At 33.9% G+C, this 26,666-nt stretch overlaps 1 protein-coding gene across 4 annotated transcripts in view; it reads right to left on the bottom strand.

The window, feature by feature from the left end:
- LOC139519959 (coiled-coil domain-containing protein 186-like) overlaps window positions 1-26,666 on the bottom strand; it is a 78,695-nt gene that overhangs the window by 38,827 nt on the left and 13,202 nt on the right. For all 4 annotated transcript variants that reach the window (XM_071312272.1, XM_071312274.1, XM_071312271.1 and 1 more), the window contains 3 exons: window positions 13,720-13,817; window positions 5,954-6,125; window positions 141-215 (listed from right to left, as the gene is read on the bottom strand). In XM_071312272.1, the coding sequence (XP_071168373.1) occupies window positions 141-215; window positions 5,954-6,125; window positions 13,720-13,817 (345 nt within the window). The remainder of the gene's footprint in view (window positions 1-140; window positions 216-5,953; window positions 6,126-13,719; window positions 13,818-26,666) is intronic.

Raw genomic sequence — 26,666 nt, forward strand, 5'->3', positions numbered from 1 at the left:
TTAAACATATAAACTTGTGGTTTTGTGTGCTGAATAAATTCCATTAAAATTGCTATCCCACTAATATTATATCTGCAAGAAAGTTATTTAGTTATCAATAATTTCTGAATTTTTTTGAACAGCTAATCTTAGTCACCTACCAGTTCATCCAAGTTGCTTTCTTTGGACTGGAGACCCATCTTTTGACTTTGTACTTCAACTGATAAAGCCATCATCTATCAAATAAAACAATATCTAGTCACCATAGTGTCATAAATTATACTGATGAACAAATTTATAGAACCTTGCAAATAGCAAAATGTGGCAGTTGAATCTAAAACAGGATTGACTCTGACAAATATGTGTTAAACTAAAAGTAAAACATGACATTGGGGTTAATAATTATGTGAATTAGCTCAAACCACTATTTCTTCAACACATTAATTTGGATCAAGTTTATCTGCATTATCTCAAGTGTGACTGCAAAGATATATAGTTTCTACCACTGCATGATTTTCTAACATTATGCAGGCAAACATATTCCTTCTTTTCGAATGATCTGCAAAAAGATGTGTTCTTTCTATGTGACGTCATCAGACATGGTCGGCTTTTTTCATGCCTTCACAATAGGAAATTGAGAGGAAAGCAAGAAAAATCTACGTCATAATCGGATTTTAAGCAATGAAGTACTGAGATCAAATGAACCACACATTGATTAATTTTTTTTTATACAATAGGTGCAGAAAGGGATAAATTGACGAAGAATTAGAGAAACAGTGTACGTCACAGGGCCATAACTAGGGTTCGAATTCCTGGGGTTTTTTTTCTCAGTAAAATGGCTAACAAGAGGCTGTCACAACGACAGCAAACCGGATTTATTAATATTTATTTGTGTCCTGGCAATATCACAAGAACCATTACTGATGAATGGTGAAAGTGAAAATCGTCAATATCAAATTTGACCTCCATTTTGTCATCAGTATCAACATCTTAAAATTTGAAAAGCTTAGATTGAATGGTTCATGAGTAAATGCAACAACGTGAATGGAAACGCCATTTCACAATCTTTCAAGAACCATAACTCCTGAACGGTAAAAGTCAAAATCGTCATTATTGAACTTGACCTCTAATTTGCCATCAGTAACAACATATAAAAATTTCAAAAGCTTTGGTTGAATGGTTCATGAGAAAATGCACGGACACGACTGGAAACACCATTTTTCAATCTTTCAAGAACCATAACTCCTGAACGGTAAAAGTCAAAATCGTCATTATTGAACTTGACCTCTATTTTGTCATCAGTAACAACATATTAAAATTTGGGAAGCTTAGGTAGAACAGTTCATGCGTAAATGCACGGACACGACTGGAAACTCCATTTTTCAATCTTTCAAGAACCATAACTCCTGAACGGTAAAAGTCAAAATCGCCATTATTGGACTTGATCTCCATTTTGTCATCAGTAACAACATATTAAAATTTGGAAAGCTTAGGTAGAACAGTTCATGCGTAAATGCAGGGACACGACTGGAAACTCCATTTTTCAATCTTTCAAGAACCATAACTCCTGAACGGTAAAAGTCAAAATCGCCATTAATGAACTTGACCTTCATTTAGTTGTCAGTAACAACATATTAAAATTTTAAAAGCTTTGGTTGAACGGTTCATGAGTTAATGCACGGACAACATTTGATTCCCGCCCGCCCGCCCGACCGACCGACCGCCCGCCCGCCCAACCGCCCGCCCGACCGCCGTACATCCCCAAATCAATAACCGACATTTTTGTCACAAAAATCCGGTTAAAAATTACCTGTTTTCCTTCAATTTACCTACTAACGGATTTCCGATATCATAAAAGATTCACAATACAAAGGGATCTTCCTCTGCTTAATTAAGTCCCTAAATAAACGTGCATAGTTAAGTTTCATATGTGTTCTCGTAGGAATACTGAATAACAGACGGACAGCCACACGAAAACACTAGAGGCTCTCAACAGCCTGTGTCGCTCACCTTGGTCTATGTGCATATTAAACAATGGACACAGATAAATTCATGACAAAATTGTGTTTTGGTGATCATGATGTGTTTGTAGATCTTACTTTACTGAACATTCTTGTTGCTACAATTATCTCTATCTATAATGAAGTTGGCCCAGTAATTAAAGTGGAAAATATTTTCTAAAAATTTACAATTATTTACAAAAATTTATGAAAATTAATTGTTAAACAAGAATGTGTCCAAAGTACACGAATGCCCCACTCGCACTATCCTTTTCCATGTTCCATGGACCGTGAAATTGGGTAATAATCTAATTTGGTATTAAAATTAGAAAGATTATACTATAGGGAACATATGTACTAAGTTTCAAGTTGATTGGACTTCAATTTTATCAAAAACTACCTTGACCAAAAACTTTAACCTGAAACTCCCACTTTCATTTTCTATGTTTAGTGGACTGTGAAATTGGGGTCAAAAGTCTAATTTGGCTTCAAAATTAAAAAGATTATATCATAAGCAACAAGTTTACTAAGTTTCAAGTTGATTGGACTTCAGCTTCACCAAAAACTACCTTGACCAAAAACTTTAACCTGAAACTCCCACTTTCATTTTCTATGTTCAGTGGACCGTGAAATTGGGGTCAAAAGTCTAATTTGGCTTTAAAATTAGAAAGATCATATCATAAGCAACAAGTCTACTAAGTTTCAAGTTGATTGGACTTCGGCTTCATCAAAAACTACCTTGACCAAAAACTTTAACCTGAACGGACAGACGCACGAACAGAGCCACAGACCAGAAAACATAATGCCCCTCTACTATCGTAGGTGTGGCATAAAAATAACTATAAAGGGCAATAACTCCTTAAGGGGTAAACTAAAAACTTTGGTCATGTCAACTTATTTGTAGATCTTTCTTTGCTTCACATTATTGCTGTTTACAGTTTATCTCTATCTATAATAATATTCAAGATAATAACCAACTAGAGGCTCTAAAGAGCCTGTGTCGCTCACCTTGGTCTATGTGCATATTAAACAAAGGACACAAATGGATTCATGACAAAATTGTATTTTGGTGATGGTGATGTGTTTGAAGTTCTTACTTTACTGAACGATTTTGCTTCTTACAATTATATCTATCATGAACTTTGCCCATTAGTAACAGAGAACTATATTTGGTAAAAATTTACATAAATTTACCAAATTAATGAAAATTGTTAAAAATTGACTATAAAGGGCAATAACTCCTTAAGGGGTCAATTGACCATTTAGGTCATGTTGACTTATTTGTAGATCTTACTTTGCTGAACATTATTGCTGTTTACAGTTTATCTCTAACTATAATAGTATTCAAGATAATAACCAAAAACAGCAAAATTTCTTCAAAATTACCAATTCAGGGGCAGCAACCCAACAACCGATTGACCGATTCATCTGAAAATTTCAGGGCAGATAGTTCTTGACCTGATAAACATTTTTATCCCCTGTCAGATTTCCTCAAAATGCTTTGGTTTTTGAGTTATAAGCCAAAAACTGCATTTTACCCCTATGTTCTATTTTTAGTGGTGGCGGCCATCTTGGTTGGTTGACCAGGTCACGCCACACATTTTTTAAACTAGATACCCCAAAGATGATTGTGGCCAAGTTTGGATTAATTTGGCCAAGTAGTTTCAGAGGAGAAGATTTTTGTAAAAGATTACTTTAATTTACGAAAAATGGTTAAAAATTGACTATAAAGGGCAATAACTCATAAACGGGTCAACTGACCATTTTGGTCATGTTGACTTATTTGTAGATCTTACTTTGCTGAACATTATTGCTGTTTACAGTTTATCTCTATCTATAATAATATTCAAGATAATAACCAAAAACAGCAAAATTTCCTCAAAATTACCAATTCAGGGGCAGCAACCCAACAACCGATTGACCAATTCATCTGAAAATTTTAGGGCAGATAGATCTTGACCTGATAAACATTTTTACCCCATGTCAGATTTCCTCAAAATGCTTTGGTTTTTGAGTTATAAGCCAAAAACTGCATTTTACCCCTTTGTTCTATTTTTAGCCGTGGCGGCCATCTTGGTTGGTTGACCAGGTCACGCCACACATTTTTTAAACTAGATACCCCAAAGATGATTGTGGCCAAGTTTGGATTAATTTGGCCAAGTAGTTTCAGAGGATAAGATTTTTGTAAAAGATTACTTTAATTAACGAAAAATGGTTAAAAATTGACTATAAAGGGCAATAACTCCTAAACGGGTCAACTGACCATTTTGGTCATGTTGACTTATTTGTAGATCTTACTTTGCTGAACATTATTGCTGTTTACAGTTTATCTCTAACTATAATAATATTCAAGATAATAACCAAAAACAGCAAAATTTCTTCAAAATTACCAATTCAGGGGCAGCAACCCAACAACCGATTGACCGATTCATCTGAAAATTTCAGGGCAGATAGATCTTCACCTGATAAACATTTTTACCCCATGTCAGATTTGCTCTAAATGCTTTGGTTTTTGAGTTATAAGCCAAAAACTGCATTTTACCCCTATGTTCTATTTTTAGCCGTGGCGGCCATCTTGGTTGGTTGACCGGGTCACGCCACACATTTTTTAAACTAGATACCCCAATGATGATTGTGGCCAAGTTTGGTTTGATTTGGCCCAGTAGTTTCAGAGGAGAAGATTTTTGTAAAAGTTAACGACGACGGACGACGACGGACGACGGACGCCAAGTGATGAGAAAAGCTCACTTGGCCCTTCGGGCCAGGTGAGCTAAAAACTGCAAAATGTCCTTAAAATTACTAATTCTGGGGCAGCAACCCAACAACAGGTTGTCTGTTTTGTCTGAAAATTTTAGAGCAGATAGAAATTGACCTGATAAACAAACTTACTCCGGTCTGATTTGCTCTAAATGCTTTGGTTTCAGAGATACAAGTCAAAATCTACATTTCGCCCCTATGTACTATTTTTAGCCATGGCACCAATCTTGGTTGGTTCGCAGGGTCACGCCACATAATTTTAAAACTAGATACCTGCATGATGATTGTAGCCAAGTTTGGTTTAATTTGGCCCAGTAGTTTCAGAGGAGAAGATTTTTTAAAAGAATACTAAAATTTAAGAAAAAATGGTTAAAAATTGTCTATAAAAGGGCAATTACTCCTTAATGGGTCAACTGACAATTTTGGTTATGTTGACTTATTTGTAGATCTTACTTTGCTACACATTATTGCTGTGTACAGTTTATCTCTATCTATAATAATATTCAAGATAATAACAAAAAACGGCAAAAATTCCTTAAAATTACTAATTCAAGGGCAGCAACCCAACAATGAATTGTCCGACTTGTCTGAAAATTTCAGGGCAGATAGATCTTGACCTATTAGACAATTTTAACACATGTCAGATTTGATCTAAATGCTTTGGTTTCAGAGATACAAGCCAAAATCTACATTTCGCCCCTATGTACTATTTTTAGCCATGGCGGCCATCTTGGTTGGTTTGCAGGGTCACGCCACATAATTAATAACTATATACCCAAATGATGATTATGGCCAATTTTGGTTAAATTTGGTCCAGTAGTTTCAGAGGAGGAGATTTTTGTAAAAGTTTACAGACGACAGACGCCAAGTAATGAGAAAAGCTCACTTGACCTTTCAGGTCAGGTGAGCTAAAAAATTAAACCAAATACTGAAACAGTTCACTACTATCAATAAAAAAAAATCTGGAAAATGACAGATATATCACGTATCATGATAACAATCTTAAAACTGTAAACTTGTGTTGTTTATAATATAAATTCAAGTTCTTCGTGTACATATAACATATATATTGTCAATATTTCCATTTCATTACTTCAAAAACAAATTTGGTGTAGAAAATTCAGGGGAGGCAGTTGCCTCCCCTGCCTCATAGGTAGTTACAGCCCTGCATCAAGTTAAATCTTATAATAACCAACTACATTTTCTATTGTTCTTACCTTATCATTCAGAGCAGAGTTTTCTGATTGAAGTTCAGCATTTTTAGTGGCAAGTTTCTCCGTTAATTCTAATTTCTCAGATTCTCTCCTTTGACACCCTTCCATTTCTATGCTTAAATCTTTATTGTTAATTTTGAGTTTTGCATCCAATGAAGCTATTGTATTTTGTGCTCTGAATAAAAAGAGAAATTTTTTTTAATATCATCTACAAAAGATTTTCTGGTTTCCAAAATAAAGAGTATTATTTATTGCCTAAAAAATATTGTCTTGTTTAAAAACAAAACCTGGAAAACCTTTAAATTTTCTCAGTATATAAATTAAGTTTTGTGGAAAATTGTATGACTGGCATTGTACCTTAGAGACACCTTTTAAATATTTTTCCTGGTTATTTTTTATGATGTGATAATAGGTGCAGATCTACATTTAAAATGAGTGCATCAAAAGAAGCACCTGGTAGAAACTTAACTGATCTTTTCCCTACTTTTACCCAAAATAACCATATTTTGGTGTCATTTTGGTCTCTTGTGGACAGTTGTCTCATTGGCAATCATACCACATCTTCTTTTTTATATATTATATATACCTTTTGAAATCTGATTGTAATTCATGTGTTCAGTTTTATCTTGAACTGTTTTATTTTCAATTTTCTGTTTCTGTAACATATGTTTATAAATTTATTCAAAGTTTCTTCATCTGTTTTGTGTTCCTCTTTCAAGCAAATGGTTTTATTTTGGTATGTATGAAGTTCTGAAAGTGTCTCACGATGTTTCATTCTTAACTGTTCAAGTTCCTTCATGGCTGTTGTATATGGAAGCAAGTAATTTTGAACCCTGTCATTTCGTACCCGAATCTGCCATTTTGTACCAAACATTTACCATTTCATACCCACGATAATATCCATTTCATACCCAATGGGCCAAATGCATCTACCATTTCGTACCTCATGGACTTAATACATGTAAGCTATTTTTGTATAGTTTTTCATGATTTTAATGGTTTTTTTTATAAAATAAAACATGTTAAATAAAATTGTGCATCTAGACGTAACAATTTTATAAAGACCGATGAATAGTTTGATTAAGCAGCATTTGGAAACTTCAATAGTTATAATTACAATTTGTTTGTTTGCAGGATTTGTTCCAACCTTGTTGTTCTTGAAACAATATTTACTTGTATACTTGTAAGTTTTCTGATGTATAAGTGCCATTGAGGATGAGTTCTAGAGGTTCTTTCTACCAGACAAAGCAGACTAGTAGCATTTCGTTAATTTGATTGTTTGGACAGACAAGACCAACCACTTGTATACAGATAAACAGAATTACCATATAAGCTTATGTTGTCAACACTATCAGAGAAGAGTTCCCATAGTCGAATGTGGTACAAGAAGGCTTCCAATAATGTACAAGTGATATGTCTGACTCAAACAGTTAGTAAACGGACTTAACAGTGACCTATAGACATAGACCGCTAATTGTTCTTGATTTTTGAAACTGCATGCACATATACGTTTTTGAGAGAGATTATTTATCTTGTGTCTGATGAAAACTAAATGCCTGCATGGTTATATTTTGCCATACGTTCGTGTTGGTTTGGTGAGTGTTCTCTCAAAATAGTAATTCAAAAATTGATTTAGTGAGATGTAGATTTACACCAATACCGAATTTCGTCTATATATTTCACAAGTATATACCACGGAGAAGCTCTGAAGGTATTTTAACTACTTTCATTTTGTTTGGGTGTTAAACATCGATGTTTACAGCAATATTTAATGAATAAAATGATGATGGTAGAAACAAATATGAGCGTCATGTGGCAAATATTACATGATCTCAGACCATGAGTTGTCAATCTCAGAATCTGTATTCCAATACAACCATATTGAGTTGCTAGTAATTTACAGGGTTCTTATGTCGTTTGACTCCGACACACATCTTTTACTTTAAGATGTATGAAAGGGTCTCTCTCTCTATATATATATGATATGTATAACAATAATCAAACTGGTATGAAGATTTTTTTAAACAGTTTACACAATCATTAATAAAGAATCACAGCAACACTTTGATATAACAAATGGAAAACTTAATTATTTTTAAGTTATAACCATGCTATGCAGACATCAAGTAAGTGCACGTGAACATCAATTAGGAACATGATGTGTGATTTTGTATAACTAAAATTATCAAAGCGAGCAATAACTTTGTCATGCAAACATTTCTTTCCCAATGTGCCTCTCTTTTTATCTCCCCTCCTTTGCAATAACTATTTCCCTTTTTCGTCGATCATTTAAAATTAGGGATGGCAACAAGTACTCAAGTACTCAGGTACTCGGTTGGAAGGTCGAGTACTCGAGTACAGTTTTAGTACTTGGGTACTCGTTTGCCTGTTATACATCTTGAGATATTTCTCTTCACATTTCCACTGTCTTTAGTTCCGTTGAAATAGTTGAAATATCCCCCTCGTTATACTAAATAAAATCAATTAACAACATAATTATGTTTATCTGAGGCTACTATTTGTTATAGTAGTGTCAGTAACGTCCCTTCCTACCAAGGGAATATTTACACGTGCACAACTTGAAACAAAAAATAAAGTCAAACAGTCTTTCGTCTGAAATTGTTGACCAGATCACATATATCTAAACAAGAACAAAATCAAAGTGACCTGCGGTGAACCCTACGCAACTGATTAGAGACATTTTTAACGGTGTTTGTACACGGATCAACACTTTCATGGATTAATTATCAATGCATCACATGCCGTAAAAACTTACCTCTGTTTGTTAATCAAGACTTCTATGTAAATGTGATTGGTATAAGATGTACAATTAAATTAATTTAATTACTCTGTATTTGAAACTATAATTGTTTAATTTACAATTTAAAGATAGGCGAAAGTACGACAGTGACATTCAAACCCTAAATAAACTGACAACGTCATTGCTAAAAAATAAGAAACTCAGAAAGACGATAGTGCAAAAAACACACAGAAAAAGTAAGACTGAGGAAAATGCACAAGTAATTTGAAGTCCAATATTGTTGCTGACAAATTAATGGAGAAGTCGTATTATAAAAAATACCAACTCCTCAGGAACAGATGGTACTTATATTGTCTACTTTGTCGGACTTTATTGCAATTTGGTTCATAAACACGTACACAAACAATAATTGCTATTATGATAGGTTATTTGTAGAAACGGCAGTCGGTAATTCATTGTTTATTGACACAAAAAACAGAGGACCAACCTATGTTTGTAGTACGTTTGACTTTCGTTTATATGTTTATGAAAGGTAGTAACAAAAACACTGCATCAAACCTAAAATATTAACTTTTGATTGAATAGACGTTTAAGATTCATCCGAGTACTCGCGAGTACTCGAGTATCTTGACCGAGTATCCGAGTATTAGATTTCGGATCTTTTGACATCCCTATTTATAATAGATAAAAAAAAATGAAGAAACTATACTAATTCAAGAAATCCACTTCAAGGATTATTTTTTTTTAAGAATGATAAATAACGACATTTGTATTATTATATGTACATGTAATAGATGAATACATAATGAAGGTGTTAATGGGTGTACATTCATGACGAATAATGGTTAGTTAGTAATTAGTAATTTGAGACCTCTGACAAATCACGGTAAAATTTAAATCAATTTGATGCTGACGGTAACTGAAAATGACCGCTTGTCGCCTGACAGTAAAGGATATTATTACCCTCAATAATGCTACATGTAATTGTTTTGTCTTTCTTTGTACCATGCATGCATGAAAAGGGTTTATTTTCACTTGACGGCTTGTTCATAATTTTGTCATTTTTTTCAGCGTCAGCGACCAAATGGTTCAATATATTGGTGGTGCTCTGGACGTTCAAACAAATCTAGATGTCCAGCAACAGTTATCCAGTCTGGTTCAAATTTCAGACCAGGTTCTCATCAACACAACCATGACTCAGCTCCTGGAGCAATTATCAAACTGAAGATAGTTTCACAGGTATTTACCTATTAATTTTTATAACATACCTATGTAAATATCATTACCGAGGAACATAATTTAAAATAACAGTTTACATTTCCATGTTATCAACATTTAGAATTATTTGAAAGATATACAAAAAAGGCGATGTGGTATGATTTCAAAGTAGACAACTATCAACCAGAGTTCAACTGACATAGATAGAAAGAAACTATTTATATAAATTAATATTTGTTCCAGTAAATTTTACTAAATTGATCTTGTCATATGAAATCAAACTTAACATATTTTTCCATTCACAGTCTAAGCAAGAAGCCACAACCAATGCCTTCAAGCCAGCAGCACACATAGTCAATGATGCCATGGTTAGTCATTCCGACCATACAGCCCCAGCAGGTAGCAGACCTAATGTATACAACCTTCAGACGTCCACTAACCGTCTACGTGAGAAAAGCAGACCAAAAGATCCAACAGATTTAAACTTTGAGGTATGATTTGAACTAGGTGAATGGTTTCTTCCAGTATTATCAGAATATTTACAATAATTATATGATATGTAATTCATTATCCGAAAATATAAACAAAATTGATATAAGATGTGGTATGAGTGCCAATGAGACATAATTGAAGTGTAAAAACACAGCTCAGCAACATGAAGATTAGTGCGTCCTTCAACAGTGTGCAATTATTTATCCGAAAATATAATAAAATTGAAATAAGAAGATGTGGTATGAGTGCCAATGAGACATAATTGAAGTGTAAAAACAACATTGTGCAAAACCCAACCTCACAGCAAATATAAAACATTTTATAGCATTATACATTGTACTAATTTGTTTATTACAATAAATATACATTGTACTAATTTGTTTATTACAATAAATATACATTGTAATATAATAGTATTTATTCCCTATTTTAGATCAACTATGACTTTCTACCAGAGAACTTTTTCAAGAAATATGTTGTTGTTGACAGCAATTGACACCTCGTTTTTGCCACTGATAGCCAGTTAGACGCCTTATCCTCAGCCAAAGTGTGGTACATGAATGCAACTTTCAAGATCATCAGTAAACCCGATGATTTTCTACCAGATGTTTTCGATACACCCATTCATTCGTACTGTTGAAGATAACTAACAATTATGTCATAGGAAAGATTTTGAAGTTGAAGCAAAGGAAAAAAAAATATGAAACAAGTATAACATTTTAAACTTAATAAAAATAAATTAAATAGTCCCGAGTCTGAATCCGAGACAGGTTTTTTTTTATCACTTTCCTATTTTCTTGTGTTAAGATGACTAATTGGTAAATTTTAAAAAGCTCAAACAGGTGCAATATTTTAAGCACGTACACACTAAATTAATTAAAATGCTTCATAGATAAGACATTTACATATGTAGTGCAGAAGATCTCATGTTTTTATCTCATGTTTTATCTCATGTTTTTGTGCTCGTTTGCCATTTGGGCATTATGATTGTTTTTATTAGTGCTTTCTGTTTATATTGTTTTGTATATGCATACCAACAGTACAATAAAATATTTATTAAGTCTGTTTTTTTTTTAATTATTCATGATTGAGTAATTGTTTATTATGCACATGTGGACTAAGCGTCTTTGAAACAGTCTCACCAAGACACACAACACATAAAAATGAAATGCCATACATAATAATCTTCCATGAGGTACAAAAAGCATACATAGCAGGCGCGTAGCTACGTTTACGTCAAAACGCCCGGGCGTACACTTGAATTTTGATTAAAAAAAAAAAATCAATCTAAAGAAAATAAAAAGAACTTGTTAGACACACATCAGTTTTATAATTCTTTCTTCATTTGCTTGTATTTGGGGATCAAATAGATGAAATTTACTTTTCAGCCAAATGGTATCATATATATTATCTATTTGTTCATTTTCTGTCAAGTCTGAATCTATACTGTGAGTTCTATACTCACTTCTCATTTGTTTAAAGCAATTTATTATCTGCTGAGATTCGTTTTGTGGTTTACAGTTTAGTGGCCCCGGACGGTGACATATTATTTATGACTCAAAATCATGACATGGCGATCCTAGATTTCGTTGGCGGCGTCAATATTTAGGTTCAGTATCTTGTTCAACTGTTTTTTTTTAAATAACAATAACTTTGCCAAACCTTTGTGAAATTTTACGATAGTTGAACAGAAACTGCTTATGGCCAAAAGAGTAAACTGACTGAGAGCATAGTATTGAAATTATATGGAGTTAATTTTCCAGTGTTTTACAGACAAAAATTAACAGGTACTAATAGATAATAGTCTGCATGGGGCTTACATTTTTTACACAATTTCTTTGTCAACATTTCATCGAATTAAATGAAACTTTAGCAGAATCCAAGCATTTTTTACATTTTTTGTTTAAAGCAAAGTTTTGAAAGTAAAATTTAGAATGCAAATAGGGAATTTGTTAAAGAGACAACAACCCGACCAAAGAATAGACAACAACCAAAGGCCACCAATGGCAATGGGTCTTCAATGCAGCGAGAAACTCTCACACCCGGAGGCGTGCTTCAGCTGGCCCCTAAACATGCTAAACAAAAATGTACTAGTTCAGTGATAATGAACGTTCAATGTTTATTCATTTTTCAGTATTATACTGAGAGACTGCATGGCTTTTAAAAAAATAATAAATGTATATTAACCTTCATAGATTGTCATGAAACTTGGGCCGAAACTAATATTCCAGATCAAGAAAAATATTTAAAGAAAATGTTTTTTGTATAAATCCTGTAATGGAATGATAAATGGATACACTTCGTGCAGAGAAAATCTCAGAAGAGGAGTTTTTGTTGGTTCAATGCCCCTTCGGCTCTCTTTAAACATATTTTAAAGTTACTGGTTTTGACATTTTCTCTAAATCCAACGACCATTATATTTCAAATTAACAAAATGAATATAAATTTAACATAACAAATACACCATTTAGATTCTAAAGTATGTTGCAACTGGTGATTTTTTAATGACAGGAATGGTATCCATTCTCGATTAATCGTTATCCTCTGGGGGCTTCGCTCCTTAGCTCTAACCCACTACCAGCAAGTGTTTGACATGGACCCGTTTGGGGTCCGCCGACCCCTCACCAAGGTTCGGGCGTACACATAAAAATGACCTAGCTACGCCACTGCATAGTTATCTTCCATGCGGTACGAAATGGTATTACATATAAATATTCGATGAGGTACGAAATGGCATACATATTAATCTTCCATGAGGTACGAATTGTTATTACATGTTAATATTTGAAATGGTCAAGGTACAAAATGGTCAGGGTATGAAATTGTTTTTGCAAAGTACGAAATGTGGGGTACGAAATGACTGTAATTCTTGTATATATCTGTAAACAAATAAAAATAAATATATTGGTTATTAAAAGTTTTATTAAATTTCTGCAAGCTGCATCAAATTTTAATGAATTGGTACAGCACGGCTGATACCAATAAATACTTTTTTCAACAGTCTAAATATTTGGTTAATTGGTTATATTTGTATGGAATATGCAATGGTAATCTTTAAAATTTATGTGCTCTTTTGTGTTTTTTTTATGATTTATAATACATGTCAATTCCAATGCACTGACTCCTGAGCTGATGATACTCTCGGAGACTAGGAGTCCACAAGCAGTGGCAGTATCTCTTCAGGGCTAGAAAATGAAAATCATATTTTATAAATTTGGTGTATTAGAGGGGCTTCTGAGATTCACCTTTGTCAGGAATACTCAATGTAAATTAAGACAGACAATAAACATTTATCTACCTCTTCTTTGTCTTTATTTTCTGTCTTCTGAAGTAAAAGTTCAGTCTGTTTTTCTTCACTTGTTGATTCGGACTGTTGGATTTTATCTCCTCAGATTCCTATAATAAAACACACTGTTATTTTGCAATTACAATAATGAATTTCAGCAACCTTATTTAAACTTTTTCTGAACACTTAAATATGTGAGTATTTACATTATCAAGGGCAAAATACATTACAGCTATTTTTATACAACCACAAAACAATTTTTGGAATCATATAATGGTATGATGTCGTAGTCGTCTGCGTCCTTTGAAGACACATTGGTTTCCGGACAATAACTTTAGTTTACATGAATGGATATTTGAAATTTTATAACAATGTATAAGAAGCCTCAATACCACAAAAAGAAGGTTGGGATTGATTTTCAGGATGATGGTTCCAACTGTTTATAACTGGAATAAGGGCCCCAAAAGAGGTCCTAAACAAGCATTTTTCTACTTTCAGGATAATCACTTGTGTATAAGTATTTCAATTGCTCTGAAATTATTCCACAATGTTTAATACCACAAGTAGAAGGTATGGTTTCAATTTGGGGGTTATGGCGCCAACAGTTTTGGAATTAAGGACCAAAAACACATTTTTGTAGTTTCTGGACAATAGCTTGTATGTAAGAGTATGGATCTATCTGACATTGTACCACAAGGTTTCATATCACAAAAGGAAGGCTTGGATTGAGTTTGGGGGTTGATACCCCATTCATGCAGGAATTGGATCCAAAAACTAAAGGCTCTAAAGAGCCTGTGTCGCTCACCTTGGTCTATGTGAATATTAAACAATGGACAGATGGATTCATGACAAAATTGTGTTTTGGTGATGGTGATGTGTTTGTAAATCTTACTTTACTAAACATTCTTGCTGCTAACAATTATCTCTATCTATAACAGTACTTTCTGTGGAAAATGTTATTGAAAATCTTCAAATTTTAAGAAAATTGTTAAAAATTGACTATGAAGGGCAATAACTTCTTAGGGGGTCAATTGACTATTTTGGTCATACTGACTTATTTTTAGTTCTTACTTTGCTGTACATTATTGATGTTTACAGTTTACCTCTATCTATAATAATATTCAAGATAATAACAAAAAAACAACAAAATTTCTCAAAATTACCAATTCAGGGGCAGCAACCTAACAACCGATTATCCGATTCATCTGAAAATTCCAGGGCAGATAGATCGTGACCTGATCAATAATTTTGCTTCCTGTCAGATTTGCTCTTAATGCTTTGGTTTTTGAGTTATACTGCATTTTACCCCCATGTTCAATTTTTAGCCATGGCGGCCATCTTGGTTTGTTGGCCGAGTTACTGGACACATTTTTTAAACTAGATACCCCAATGATGATAATGGCTAAGTTTGGTTAAATTTGGCCCAGTAGTTTCAGAGGAGAAGATTTTTCTAAAAGATTACTAAGATTTACGAAAAATGGTTAAAAATTGACTATAAAGGGCAATAACTCCTAAAGTGGTCAACTGACCATTTTGGTCATGTTGACTTATTTGTAGATCTTACTTTGCTGAACATTTTGCTGTTTACAGTTTATCTCTATCTATAATAATATTCAAGATAATAACCAAACTAGAGGCTCTCAAGAGCCTGTGTCGCTCACCTGTTAATGTGTTTACTGATGTCGGCCATCTTCGTTGGTAGGCGGGGTCATTAGACACTTTTTTTTTAAATAGATACCCTAGTATTATGATTGTAGCCAAGTTTGGTTAAATTTGGCCAAGTCGTTTTAGAAAAGATTTTTATACAAGTTACAAAAATGACGAAAAGTTGTTCAATATTGACTATAAAGGGCAATAACTCCTTAAGGGGTCCTCTAACAATTTTGATCATGCTGACTTATTTGTAGATCTTACTTTGCTGAACATTATTGCTGTTTACAGTTTATCTCTATCTATAATAGTATTCAAGATAATAACCAAAAACTGCAAAATTTCCTTAAAATCACCAATTTTAGGGCAGCAACCAAACAACAGGTTGTCCGATTCAACTCAAAATTTGTGAGGGGATATATCTTATTCTGATGGACATTTAAATCTTGAAAGATTTGCCCTAAATGTCTTAGTTTCAAAGATATAAAGCAATAACTGCATTTTACCACTATGTTCTAATTTTAGCCATGTCGGCCATTTTGTTTGGTAGGCTGGGTCATCGGACACATTTTTTACAACTATAAACCACAATGATAATTGTGGCCAAGTTTGGTTAAATTTGGCAAAGTAGTTTTGGAGAAGAAGATTTTTAGAAAAGTTACAAAAAATGACAAAAAGTTGTTAAAAATTGACTATAAAGGGCAATAACTCCTTAAGGGGTCAACTGACAATTTTGGTCATGTTGACTTATTTGTAGGTCTTACTTTGCTGAACATTATTGCTGTTTACAGTTTATCTCTATCTATAATAGTATTCAAGATAATAACCAAAAACTGCAAAATTTCCTTAAAATAACCATTTCACAGGCAGCAACCCAACAACAGGTTGTCCTATTCGTCTGAAAATTTCAGGGCAGATAGATCTTCACCTGATCAACCATTTTACCCCATGTCAGATTTGCTCTAAATGCTTTGGTTTTTGAGTTATAAGCCAAAAACTGCATTTTACCCCTATGTTCTATTTTTAGCCATGGCGGCCATCTTGGTTGGTTTGATGGGTCACGCCACACATTTTTTAAACTAGATACCCCAAGGATGATTGTGGCCAAGTTTGGTAGAATTTGGCCCAGTAGTTTCAGAGGAGAAGATTTTTGTAAAAGTTTACAGACGACGGACGACGGACGACGGACGACGGACGACGGACGCAGGACGACGGACGACGGACGCCAAGTGATGAGAAAAGCTCACTTGACCTTTCAGGTCAGGTGAGCTAAAAACAGCAAAATTTCCTTAAAACAAGAAGTAATTGTAACAGGATGCTGTTACGAAGTCTCCCAAACAAAGCTCCCATAACTCACCATTCATATGTTCATTTGATTTGATTTTTTGTCCCAAGAATATATATGGCTTACGAGTAGGGATCTCCACCATTTACAAGTATTCAAACAGGAGGGGGTGGTGGTGACCCCCCAGGGAAGTTACCTACATTTCATTTGATTTGTTTTATTGTCCCCTACAAGAATATATATGGTTTTAGGGTGGGGATCTGGACCGTTTACAAGATAATAGCACATTCTCAAATTGAACAGGGTGGGGCGACCCCCAGCAACTTCCCTTTAATTTCATTTCATTTGTTTTATTGTCCCCTACAAGAATATATATGGTTTAGGGGTGGGGATGTTGACCGTTCACAAGTTTTCAAACAAGAGGGGGTGGGGTGACCCCCTCCAGACTTCCTTTTTATTTCATTTCATTTGTTTTATTGTCCCCTACAAGAATATATATGGTTTAGGGGTGGGGATCTGGACCGCTTAAAAGATAATAGTACATTCTCAAATTGAACGGGGTGGGGGTGACCCCCAGGAACTTCCATTTAATTTCATGTGATTTGTTTTATTGTCCCATACAAGAATATGTATGGTTTAGGGGTGGGGATGTTGACCGTTTACAAGTTTTCAAACAAGAGGGGGTGGGGTGACCCCCTAGGGACTTCCCTCTTATTTCATTTCATTTGTTTTATTGTCCCCTACAAGAATATATATGGTTTAGGGGTGGGGATGTTGACCGTTTACAAGTTTTCAAACAAGAGGGGGTGGGGTGACCCCCCAGGGACTTCCCTTTAACTTCATTTCATTTGTTTTATTGTCCCCTACAAGAATATATATGGTTTAGGGGTGGGGATCTGGACCATTTACAAGATAATAGCACATTATGAAATTGAACGGGGTGGGGATGACCACCGGGGACCTCCCTTTAATTGCATTTGATTTGTTTTATTGTCCCAATCAGGAATATATATGGTTTAGGGGTGGGGATCTGGATCGGTTACAAGATATAAGCATATTCTCAAATTGAAGGGGGTGGGGATGAACTCCCAGGGACTCCCACTATATTTCATGTGATTTGTTTTCTTGTCCTATAATCATTTCTGAAGACTGCATGTATCTACCACTTACAGTTTTCAAGTTATATTCATTTGAAATTTTTAGAAAATAAAATCCCATAGGGTTCTATAGTAAAACCCTCCCTTCTTTCTACCCCCCAAAATAGCCCTTAATAGACCCCAATGCACAAACGAAAGATTGATGGCTCACCTAGACATATTAGTCTACCATTTTACGAAATCCTAAGTCAATCTGACAAGCGGTTTTGGAGAAAGGCTGCGGACAAGTTCATTTTTTAAAGTGGCGGAAGAGGAAGAGGAAGAGGAAGAAGAAGAATAATAAAAATAATAAGAACTGACCAAAAACAATAAGTCTCCAAACTTTGTTTGGGAGACTTAATTACCTATTCAGGGGCAGCAACCTATCAACGGGTTGTCCGATTCATCTCAAAATTTCAGGGCAGATAGATCTTGACCTGATAAACAATTTTACCCCATGTCAGATTTGCTCTAAATGCTTTGGTTTTTGAGTTATAAGCCAAAAACTGCATTTTACCCCTATGTTCTATTTTTAGCCATGGCGGCCATCTTGGTTGGTTTGGCTGGTCACCGGACACAATTTTTAAACTAGATACCCTAATAATGATTTTGGCCATGTTTGGTTAAATTTGGCCCAGCAGTTTCAGAGGAGAAGATTTTTGTAAAAGTTAACAACGACGGACGCAGGACGACGACGGACGCCGGACGCCAAGTGATGAGAAAAGCTCACTTGGCCCTTCGGGCCAGGTGAGCTAAACACAAGAATGTGTCTCTAGTACACAGATGCCCCATCCACACTTTCATTTTATATGTTCAGTGGACCGTGAGAATGGGGTAAAAACTCTAATTTGGCATTAAAATTAGAAAGATCATATCAGAGGGAAAATGTGTACTAAGTTTCACGTTGATTGGACTTCAACTTCATCAAAAACTACCTCGACTGAACACTTTAACCTGAAGCGGGACAGACGGACGAACGAACGAACGGACGCAGACCAGAAAACAATGCCCATAAATGGGACATAAAAATTGATTTTAATTTCCTGTCAATATGCACATCTACATAATATTTTTTTATTATCTACAAAGTTTCATGAAATTCTATTGTGTAGTTTCAGAGGAGTTGTAGTACATTAATGTAAATAAGTTCAAAGGGACGTAACTCCAAGTAAAAAAATTGAATCCTAATTTCCCGTCGATATGCACAACTACATTGTATGTCCTTATTATCTAAAAAGGTTTTGTGAATCCTGTTGTGTGGTTTGAGAGGAGTTGTGATGACAAGAAACAGGATGGACGGACGGAGAGGGCAAAAACCCTCCGCAACTTCAATGCATGGGGTTTAATAATGCTTCTTTGTGCCCTTTTTTATGCTCTTAATTCGTTAACTATTGGGACCATAATCCTCAACCTTCCTTTTATGGTTTCAAACTTTGCGTTAAAATTACAGGAAACTAAATATCTTCAGACGTCGCTGACGACAACAACATGATACCAATATACCACCTCAAATTTTGTTTACGGTTGTATAAAAAGTAAATACATGTGTAGATTACACAAAGTATCACAAGAAATCAATTTTGGTTAAAATCGAACTAAGTTTGAGTTGGAATCCTTTGAACCTTTATGTAGACCAATTTAAAAAAGCAAACAAAAAATCTTTAAAATTAAGAAATAATTGATGCCAGCTATACTTTATTGTAGTTTTAACATGGGTAGGCATTATATTTGTGATTATTTTTGCCAGAGCGATAGTGAGGGCTAAAATAACACGAATATAATGCCTACCCATGTTAAAACTAAAATAAAGTATAGCTGGCATCAATTATTTCGATTCTGATTAGGACAATTACGGTAATTTCTATGTTCGCTGTGTACAAGGGTACAATATTTGTGTAGGCTCTTCCATCAACCTCCCTGTCGATTTTTATCCAACTAGTTTAAACCAGTTTAATTTCACAAAGTTGTGTATTTCTAAAATTTAAAATTGAAACAGAAATTAACAAATTTATTAACTTAAACAATATTTGTGTCACAAAATAACAGAAAAGTTATAATACAACGTCTTTTTCTTTGAGGTCAATTTCTGACACGCACATTTTCAAGCCAGTTGTCAATGGCGGTGGACGCACAAGGAGAATCGGGTAGGTCGATCTTTATTTACTAAATTAATTTTGTAAATGTTCCGCCGGTTATTGTAGCATTGGTAAATATGTTCATATCTGATAGAGGATTCCTTGATAAAGTTGTGCTGGCATTCGAGACTTGGCAGGAGGGGCCCTTTGACAGAGATTCATTTATACTTGAGGTAGTCCAAATAATTACGACGTTGCGGTAGCTACACCCTGTAAAGTTGATAAAAGGGCATGTACGTCTTTGTCATCTGACAATTTCAAATGCTGTATTACATGATGATTAAAATTAATACTGAGAGACAATCTTGTTGCATTTGTAAAATGGATTGGAAACCTTGGTGGTATATTGGTAATTACGCCTATTTTTTTTATAGGAGAATGCAAGGCCGTAGCTACCATTGAGGCAAGTGAGGCAATTGCCTCACTAAAATTTCGACACTGACTAATTTTTTTTATACATAAATATAAATATAATAGTCATCTGTTGTTCTGTCTCAACCTTGATTTCTATAACTTGTCATCATTCCTTTTAAACTACTCTTCCTGGATATAACTCAGCATCTCAACGGCACTGGGGTAAAGCTGATGACCGTAACTGCATTCACGGTCATCCCAAGATGTCGGATGAAAAATTAGGTCAGTTTCTGTATTGTCTGTTAAAGTGTTTCTATATCATTTTCTTTACAAATCATACATTGAAACGATGTAAATTTATAAAAGAATCACTCGGAAATCACTAATTACTTCCGAGAAATGTGCATGAAACGGGAAATTCGATTTGAAAAAATCGCCAAGATGACCGTAAATCACAATCGAGATGACCGTAACAGAATCAGCGATTCATAACAAGGCTGACCGTAACTGCTATTAAGATGACCGTAATTTGTAAATGATGACCGTAACTTTTAAAGGATGACCCTCAATTCTAAGAAATATCCGTAATTATATAACTATCTTTTTGTATCAAATGATTGCCAAAAGACATGCAAATCAACAGGAAGGGAAAACATGCCACAAAAGCGCGATAAAATGACACCTTTCAAGCATAATAACAAAAAATGGGGTGCACAGCCTTCAACTGCTCGACAAAAGATTTTTGTTTGTTTCTGGGATTCCTTTTAATGACATATAATAAATACACATTTTTTAAAATGCCAAAAAAATGCATGTACACCCATTGATATTATATCGTCTTTCATTTTGTCGTGCAAATAAAATAACAGAAATATTTTGAAAATATCATTCGAATAAACTAGTGAAGGTGAGCTCCAACAAAGTAGATCCTTAAAATAGTATTGTAAGAAAAGCGTATCACAAGGCGGAACGTTGTCAATTTGTATATATACAGAAATGTTATTCATACAGTCAGGATTCTACTTCTTCAAAATTATCTCCCCATTACGTCAGTTCATGCTCACAATCGTAGAAATGGAAGCCATTGTAGGGATGACGCTCTGCCAATTTTGCTCTTGAAAACTGATAAATTTATCCACATAGCACCATTACGATCGATCGTTATATGTCAGTTATATTTTAAAAGACAAATGTATCTACTAGCTAATGAGCATTAGTTAATGATCTTGTCTGCATTGATTCAACTTAAAAATATTGTCTGTTCGGATGTCAGATGGAATTTTTGAAAATTCTTAAGCATTTAAAAAAATTCTAATTAAATATTTCGTGGAAAGGCAGACTAAACATTTTCAGTGGTTGAAGATTATAAACCCTAGTTATCACACACAAGAAAATCCGATTTTTTCGAAGATATCCATTTTCATCATCCAAATTAAAAGACTGTCGTCAAGTACTTTTAGAAAAAATAGCTATTCGAACACACCTACTCTGTTTTTGTGATTCATTAGATAGGTATCTCACTTGACCCATATATTTCATCTTTTCGTACTGTCATTTTTTTACGTTATAAAGTCAACCTGTAGCTTTGATATATAATAATGATAGAATCTGAAGTGAGATGCTCTATAAAATACTCTTGCTTTGTACGTTTTAAGGACAAAATATACACCCCAAACATGCCCTAACATAAAAAGGTGCACTCGATTTTTCTCTTTTCGATACAATCGTTACCTGTTTTGGGGAATTGTTTCATGATTCACATAATGGAAGGGCAGACACGAAAATTTCTGAACTAAAAGATTGATATGTTCTCCGTCCGTGATAAATAAAAATCTATCAAGAACCATAACTCCTGAACGGTAAAAGTAAAAATCGTCATTATTGAACTTGACCTCTAATTTGCCATCAGTAACAACATATAAAAATTTCAAAAGCTTTGGTTGAATGGTTCATGAGAAAATGCACGGACACGACTGGAAACACCATTTTTTCAATCTTTCAAGAACCATAACTCCTGAACGGTAAAAGTCAAAATCGTCATTATTGAACTTGACCTCCATTTTGTCATCAGTAACAACATATTAAAATTTGGGAAGCTTAGGTAGAACATTTCATGCGTAAATGCACGGACACGACTGGAAACTCCATTTTTCAATCTTTCAAGAACCATAACTCCTGAACGGTAAAAGTCAAAATCGCCACTATTGAACTTGACCTCCATTTTGTCATCAGTAACAACATATTAAAATTTTAAAAGCTTTGGTTGAACGGTTCATGAGTTAATGCACGGACAACATTTGATTGCCGCCCGCCATACATCCCCAAATCAATAACCGACATTTTTGTCACAAAAATCCGGTTAAAAAGAAATTTATGAATCATATTTATATCCGCTAACCGAGCCCTTATTGAGATCGACAAACTCAACAAAAAAGCTTTGAATACAATACGGATATTTCTTAGAATTGATGGTCATCCTATAAAAGTTACGGTCGTCCTATATAAATTACAGTCAGTCTTTACAAATTACGGTCATCCTTTACAAGTTACGGTCATCTTTTTACCAATCACGGTCATCCTTGTTTTATGTTACGGTCATCTTGAAAATATTTTGATTATGATTTACGGTCATCTTAACGATTTTTCAAATCGAATTTCCCGTTTCATGCACATTTCTCGGAAGTAATTAGTGATATTCGAGTGATTCTTTTATAAATTTACATCGTTTCAATGTATGATTTGTAAAGAAAATGATATAGAAACACTTTAACAGACAATACAGAAACTGACCTAATTTTTCATCCGACATCTTGGGATGACCGTGAATGCAGTTACGGTCATCAGCTTTACCCCAGTGAATGGGTGATGTTTCTCAATTACATTAACCTAGTAACGATAATCATCATGGATCTCTAATTAAAAACAGGCCCTTGCAGAAAAAGGAAAAACGACACTGAAGGTAAAGAAGGAATAATTCTAGTAAACTATTTTTGTGAACAGAGTATGAGTATTGCATATAACTTCATTAGTACGATCCAAAAACGATAAGTAGACTGACAAATCAAGTACTGGTCTTCGGAAGAGGGCAGTCTTGTCTGCGTATTCATTTCTCCGTTTCACCAACTTTTGACAAATCAAGTACTGGGCATCGCAAAGGGGCAGTCCTGTCTGCGTATTCATTTCGCGAACTTTAATCTTTCTCTTTACAGATAAATAAAATATAAATAATATGAAACATGCATGGATTAGTTTTTTTCCATGTTTCTTTAACCTTAAAAATTGAAAGAATATCCCATATTCCAATTTGATATTATTGAGGAATGGTAGAACCTTTAACATTTTATTATTTATTATTCATAATAGAAACCCAAACTCACGAAAAAAGATTGAAGAAATAGTAGAAAGTCTTGAGTTATTAGATCCTTGGCGGACCTGTTATCCAAACGATAGAAAATATACATGGCGTCAATGCTCACCCATAAAACAAAGTCGGCTTGATTTTTTTCTAGTCACAGAGGATCTGTTTTCACTCATGAAAAATACTAACATTATTCCTGGGTATAAGACAGATCATTCTGCTATAACTTTCACCTTTTCTGCCAGTTTAGCAAAGCGGGGAAAGGGATATTGGAAATTTAACTCCCAACTGTTGCGAGATTTAGACTATATCAAAAAAGTTAAAACATGTATAAATGAGAGTATTTTAGAATATTATGAATCAGGCAACATAGATGATCTGTTAAATGTTAAACTCTCATGCAATGATCAAGTATTTTTTGAGTTGATAAAAATGAAAATTAGATCTTTGTCTATTGGTTACAGTATTCAAAAAGCTAGAGAGGAAAAAGCTGCAACACTTTTACTGGAAAATGACATTCAAAGTTTGGAAAATCATATGAACATATCTCCTGATGGTCAAATTCATGCAGCTTTAAACCAGAAAAAGTTAGAATTAGAAAATATAAGAGAAAGAAAAATTGAAGGTGTTTTTTTAAGATCCCACGCTAACTGGCAAGAGAATGGGGAAAAGTGTTCAGAGTTTTTTTGTAAATTGGAAAAGAAAAATTTTATTAAAAAAACGATAACTGAGCTCATAGATGAAAATGGAAAACATATATCAGATCAATCTAGAGTTTTACAAGAAGAAATGAATTTTTATAAAACATTATACTCAAGTAAAAATCTGGAATGTGATGATGATTCCTTTTTCAAGCACAATGTTAAACTCACAGAAGAAGAGAAGGATTTGTGTGAGGGTAATATTTCTTTTAAAGAATGTGCAGAATCTCTAAAATCTATGTCAAATGGAAAGAGTCCAGGCTCAGATGGGTATACTGTAGAATTTTACAAAGTCTTTTGGCGAGATATTGGACCTTTTCTTTTTAGATCATTATATTTTGGCTATGAAAATGGGGAATTTTCTAAATTTCAGTATCAAAGTGTCATTACGTGTATTCCAAAAGAAGATAAAGATAGACGTTATCTAGCTAATTGGCGCCCAATTAGCCTTATGAATACTGACACCAAGATTGCTTCTGCCGTTATTGCTAATAGAATAAAACCTGTTTTACCATCTATTATCAGTGACTGTCAGAAAGGCTTTATTAAAGATAGATTTATGGGTGAGAATACACGTCTATTGTATGATTTGATGCACTATTTGGAAAAGCATAACAAAACTGGTCTTTTACTACTAGTAGATTTTGAAAAGGCTTTTGACTCTATTGAATGGTCTTTTTTGAAAAAAGCATTGAAGAGTTTCAATTTTGGGCCATCTATATGCAGATGGTTTGAAGTATTTTATTTGAAAGCATCAAGTTGTGTTATAAATAATGGCCATCTTTCAAGCTTCTTTAATTTGGAGAGAAGCTGTAGACAAGGTGACCCCCTCTCCCCTTATCTTTTTATTATAGGTGTTGAGTTACTTTCTATGAAAATAAGGTCAAACCCCAAAATAAAGGGAACTTTTGTTCATGAAAATGAATCCCTTTTGAGTCAATATGCTGATGACACTTTCCTTGTTTTGGATGGAACTGAAACATCTTTGAGGGAGACTTTAAATTGTTTCGACTCATTCCAAAAAGTATCTGGGTTAAAAATTAATTCTTCTAAAACTAAAGCTGTGTGGGTTGGGAATAAAAAGTATTCAGATCTGATTCTCTGTCCTGATTTAAAACTTCAGTGGTGCTATTCAAATTTTAAACTTTTGGGAATTGAATTCTCTTTAGATCTTGATAGTATGCCAGAAATTAATTTCTCCAAAAAGATAAAGGAAGTGTCAGGCATTCTTAAGAGTTGGCAACATAGAAAATTAACCCTAATGGGAAAGATTACTGTTATCAAGACTTTGGCACTTCCAAAATTAATTCACCTGTTGACTGCACTACCCAACTTGCCAGAATCAAAATTAAATGAGTTGAATACTTTATTCTTTCAATTCATATGGAATGGAAAACCTGATCGAATTAGACGAAGGACTTTAATCGGAGATATTCCACAAGGAGGTTTAAATATGATTAATATACATTATTTTAATATATACCTTAAGATTGGCTGGATAAAGAGGTTTTCATCCAATTTATATGGTAGTTGGCAATCATTATTATTAAAAAACCTTGAACAGTATGGTGGAGAAAGGGTATTGCATTTTCAAAAGGAGAAACTCAGAGAAATCTCTGATAGTCTTAGCAATCCTTTTTGGAAGGATGTATTTTTTAGCTTTCATGTAGCAAGGCCTGCTACCAATATTTCTGTTCAAGATATTTTGTCATTAGATATTTTAAATTTTGCACCTCTAGTAGATTTTCCGTATTTTATTCAGTGGCATAGAAGGGGAGTGCAGTCTTTGTTTGACCTTATTAACTTAGAGACTAAGGACTTTTGTAATTTTGATCAGATAGGACCAAGACTTCAAACAAATAATTTTTTAAAGTATTATGGTCTCATTGCTAACATTCCAAAGTATATGAGAGAATATATTAAAGAAAAGATTGCTCATGTAAATTTTGAAACTTTTAACTGTATTGATATTTTTTTGGAAAGATTATTGTGTAACAAAAAGGCAAAGTTTGTATACAAAGATCTTGTTGACAGAAATGTGCAACTGCCAACAGAAAAGTTCTTACAATGGGAGGAATTACTAGGTATTGAAATTGCAGATTGGTCAGAATATTATGTTATTTTAAGAAAATCATGTAAAGACACTTATTTAAGAACTTTTCAATATAAATTTTTACATAGAATAATTGCAACTAACACTTTCTTATATAAAGTTAAACTTAAAGATTCAAAGCTTTGTACTTTTTGTAAGGTTTCTGATGAAACCATGGAGCATTTATTCTATGAATGTCCAATAACACATTTTATATGGCAAACTTTTTCACAAAAACTGAAAAGATA

This window comes from Mytilus edulis, chromosome 4, assembly GCF_963676685.1.
Source record: "Mytilus edulis chromosome 4, xbMytEdul2.2, whole genome shotgun sequence".
NCBI lineage: Eukaryota > Metazoa > Mollusca > Bivalvia > Mytilida > Mytilidae > Mytilus > Mytilus edulis.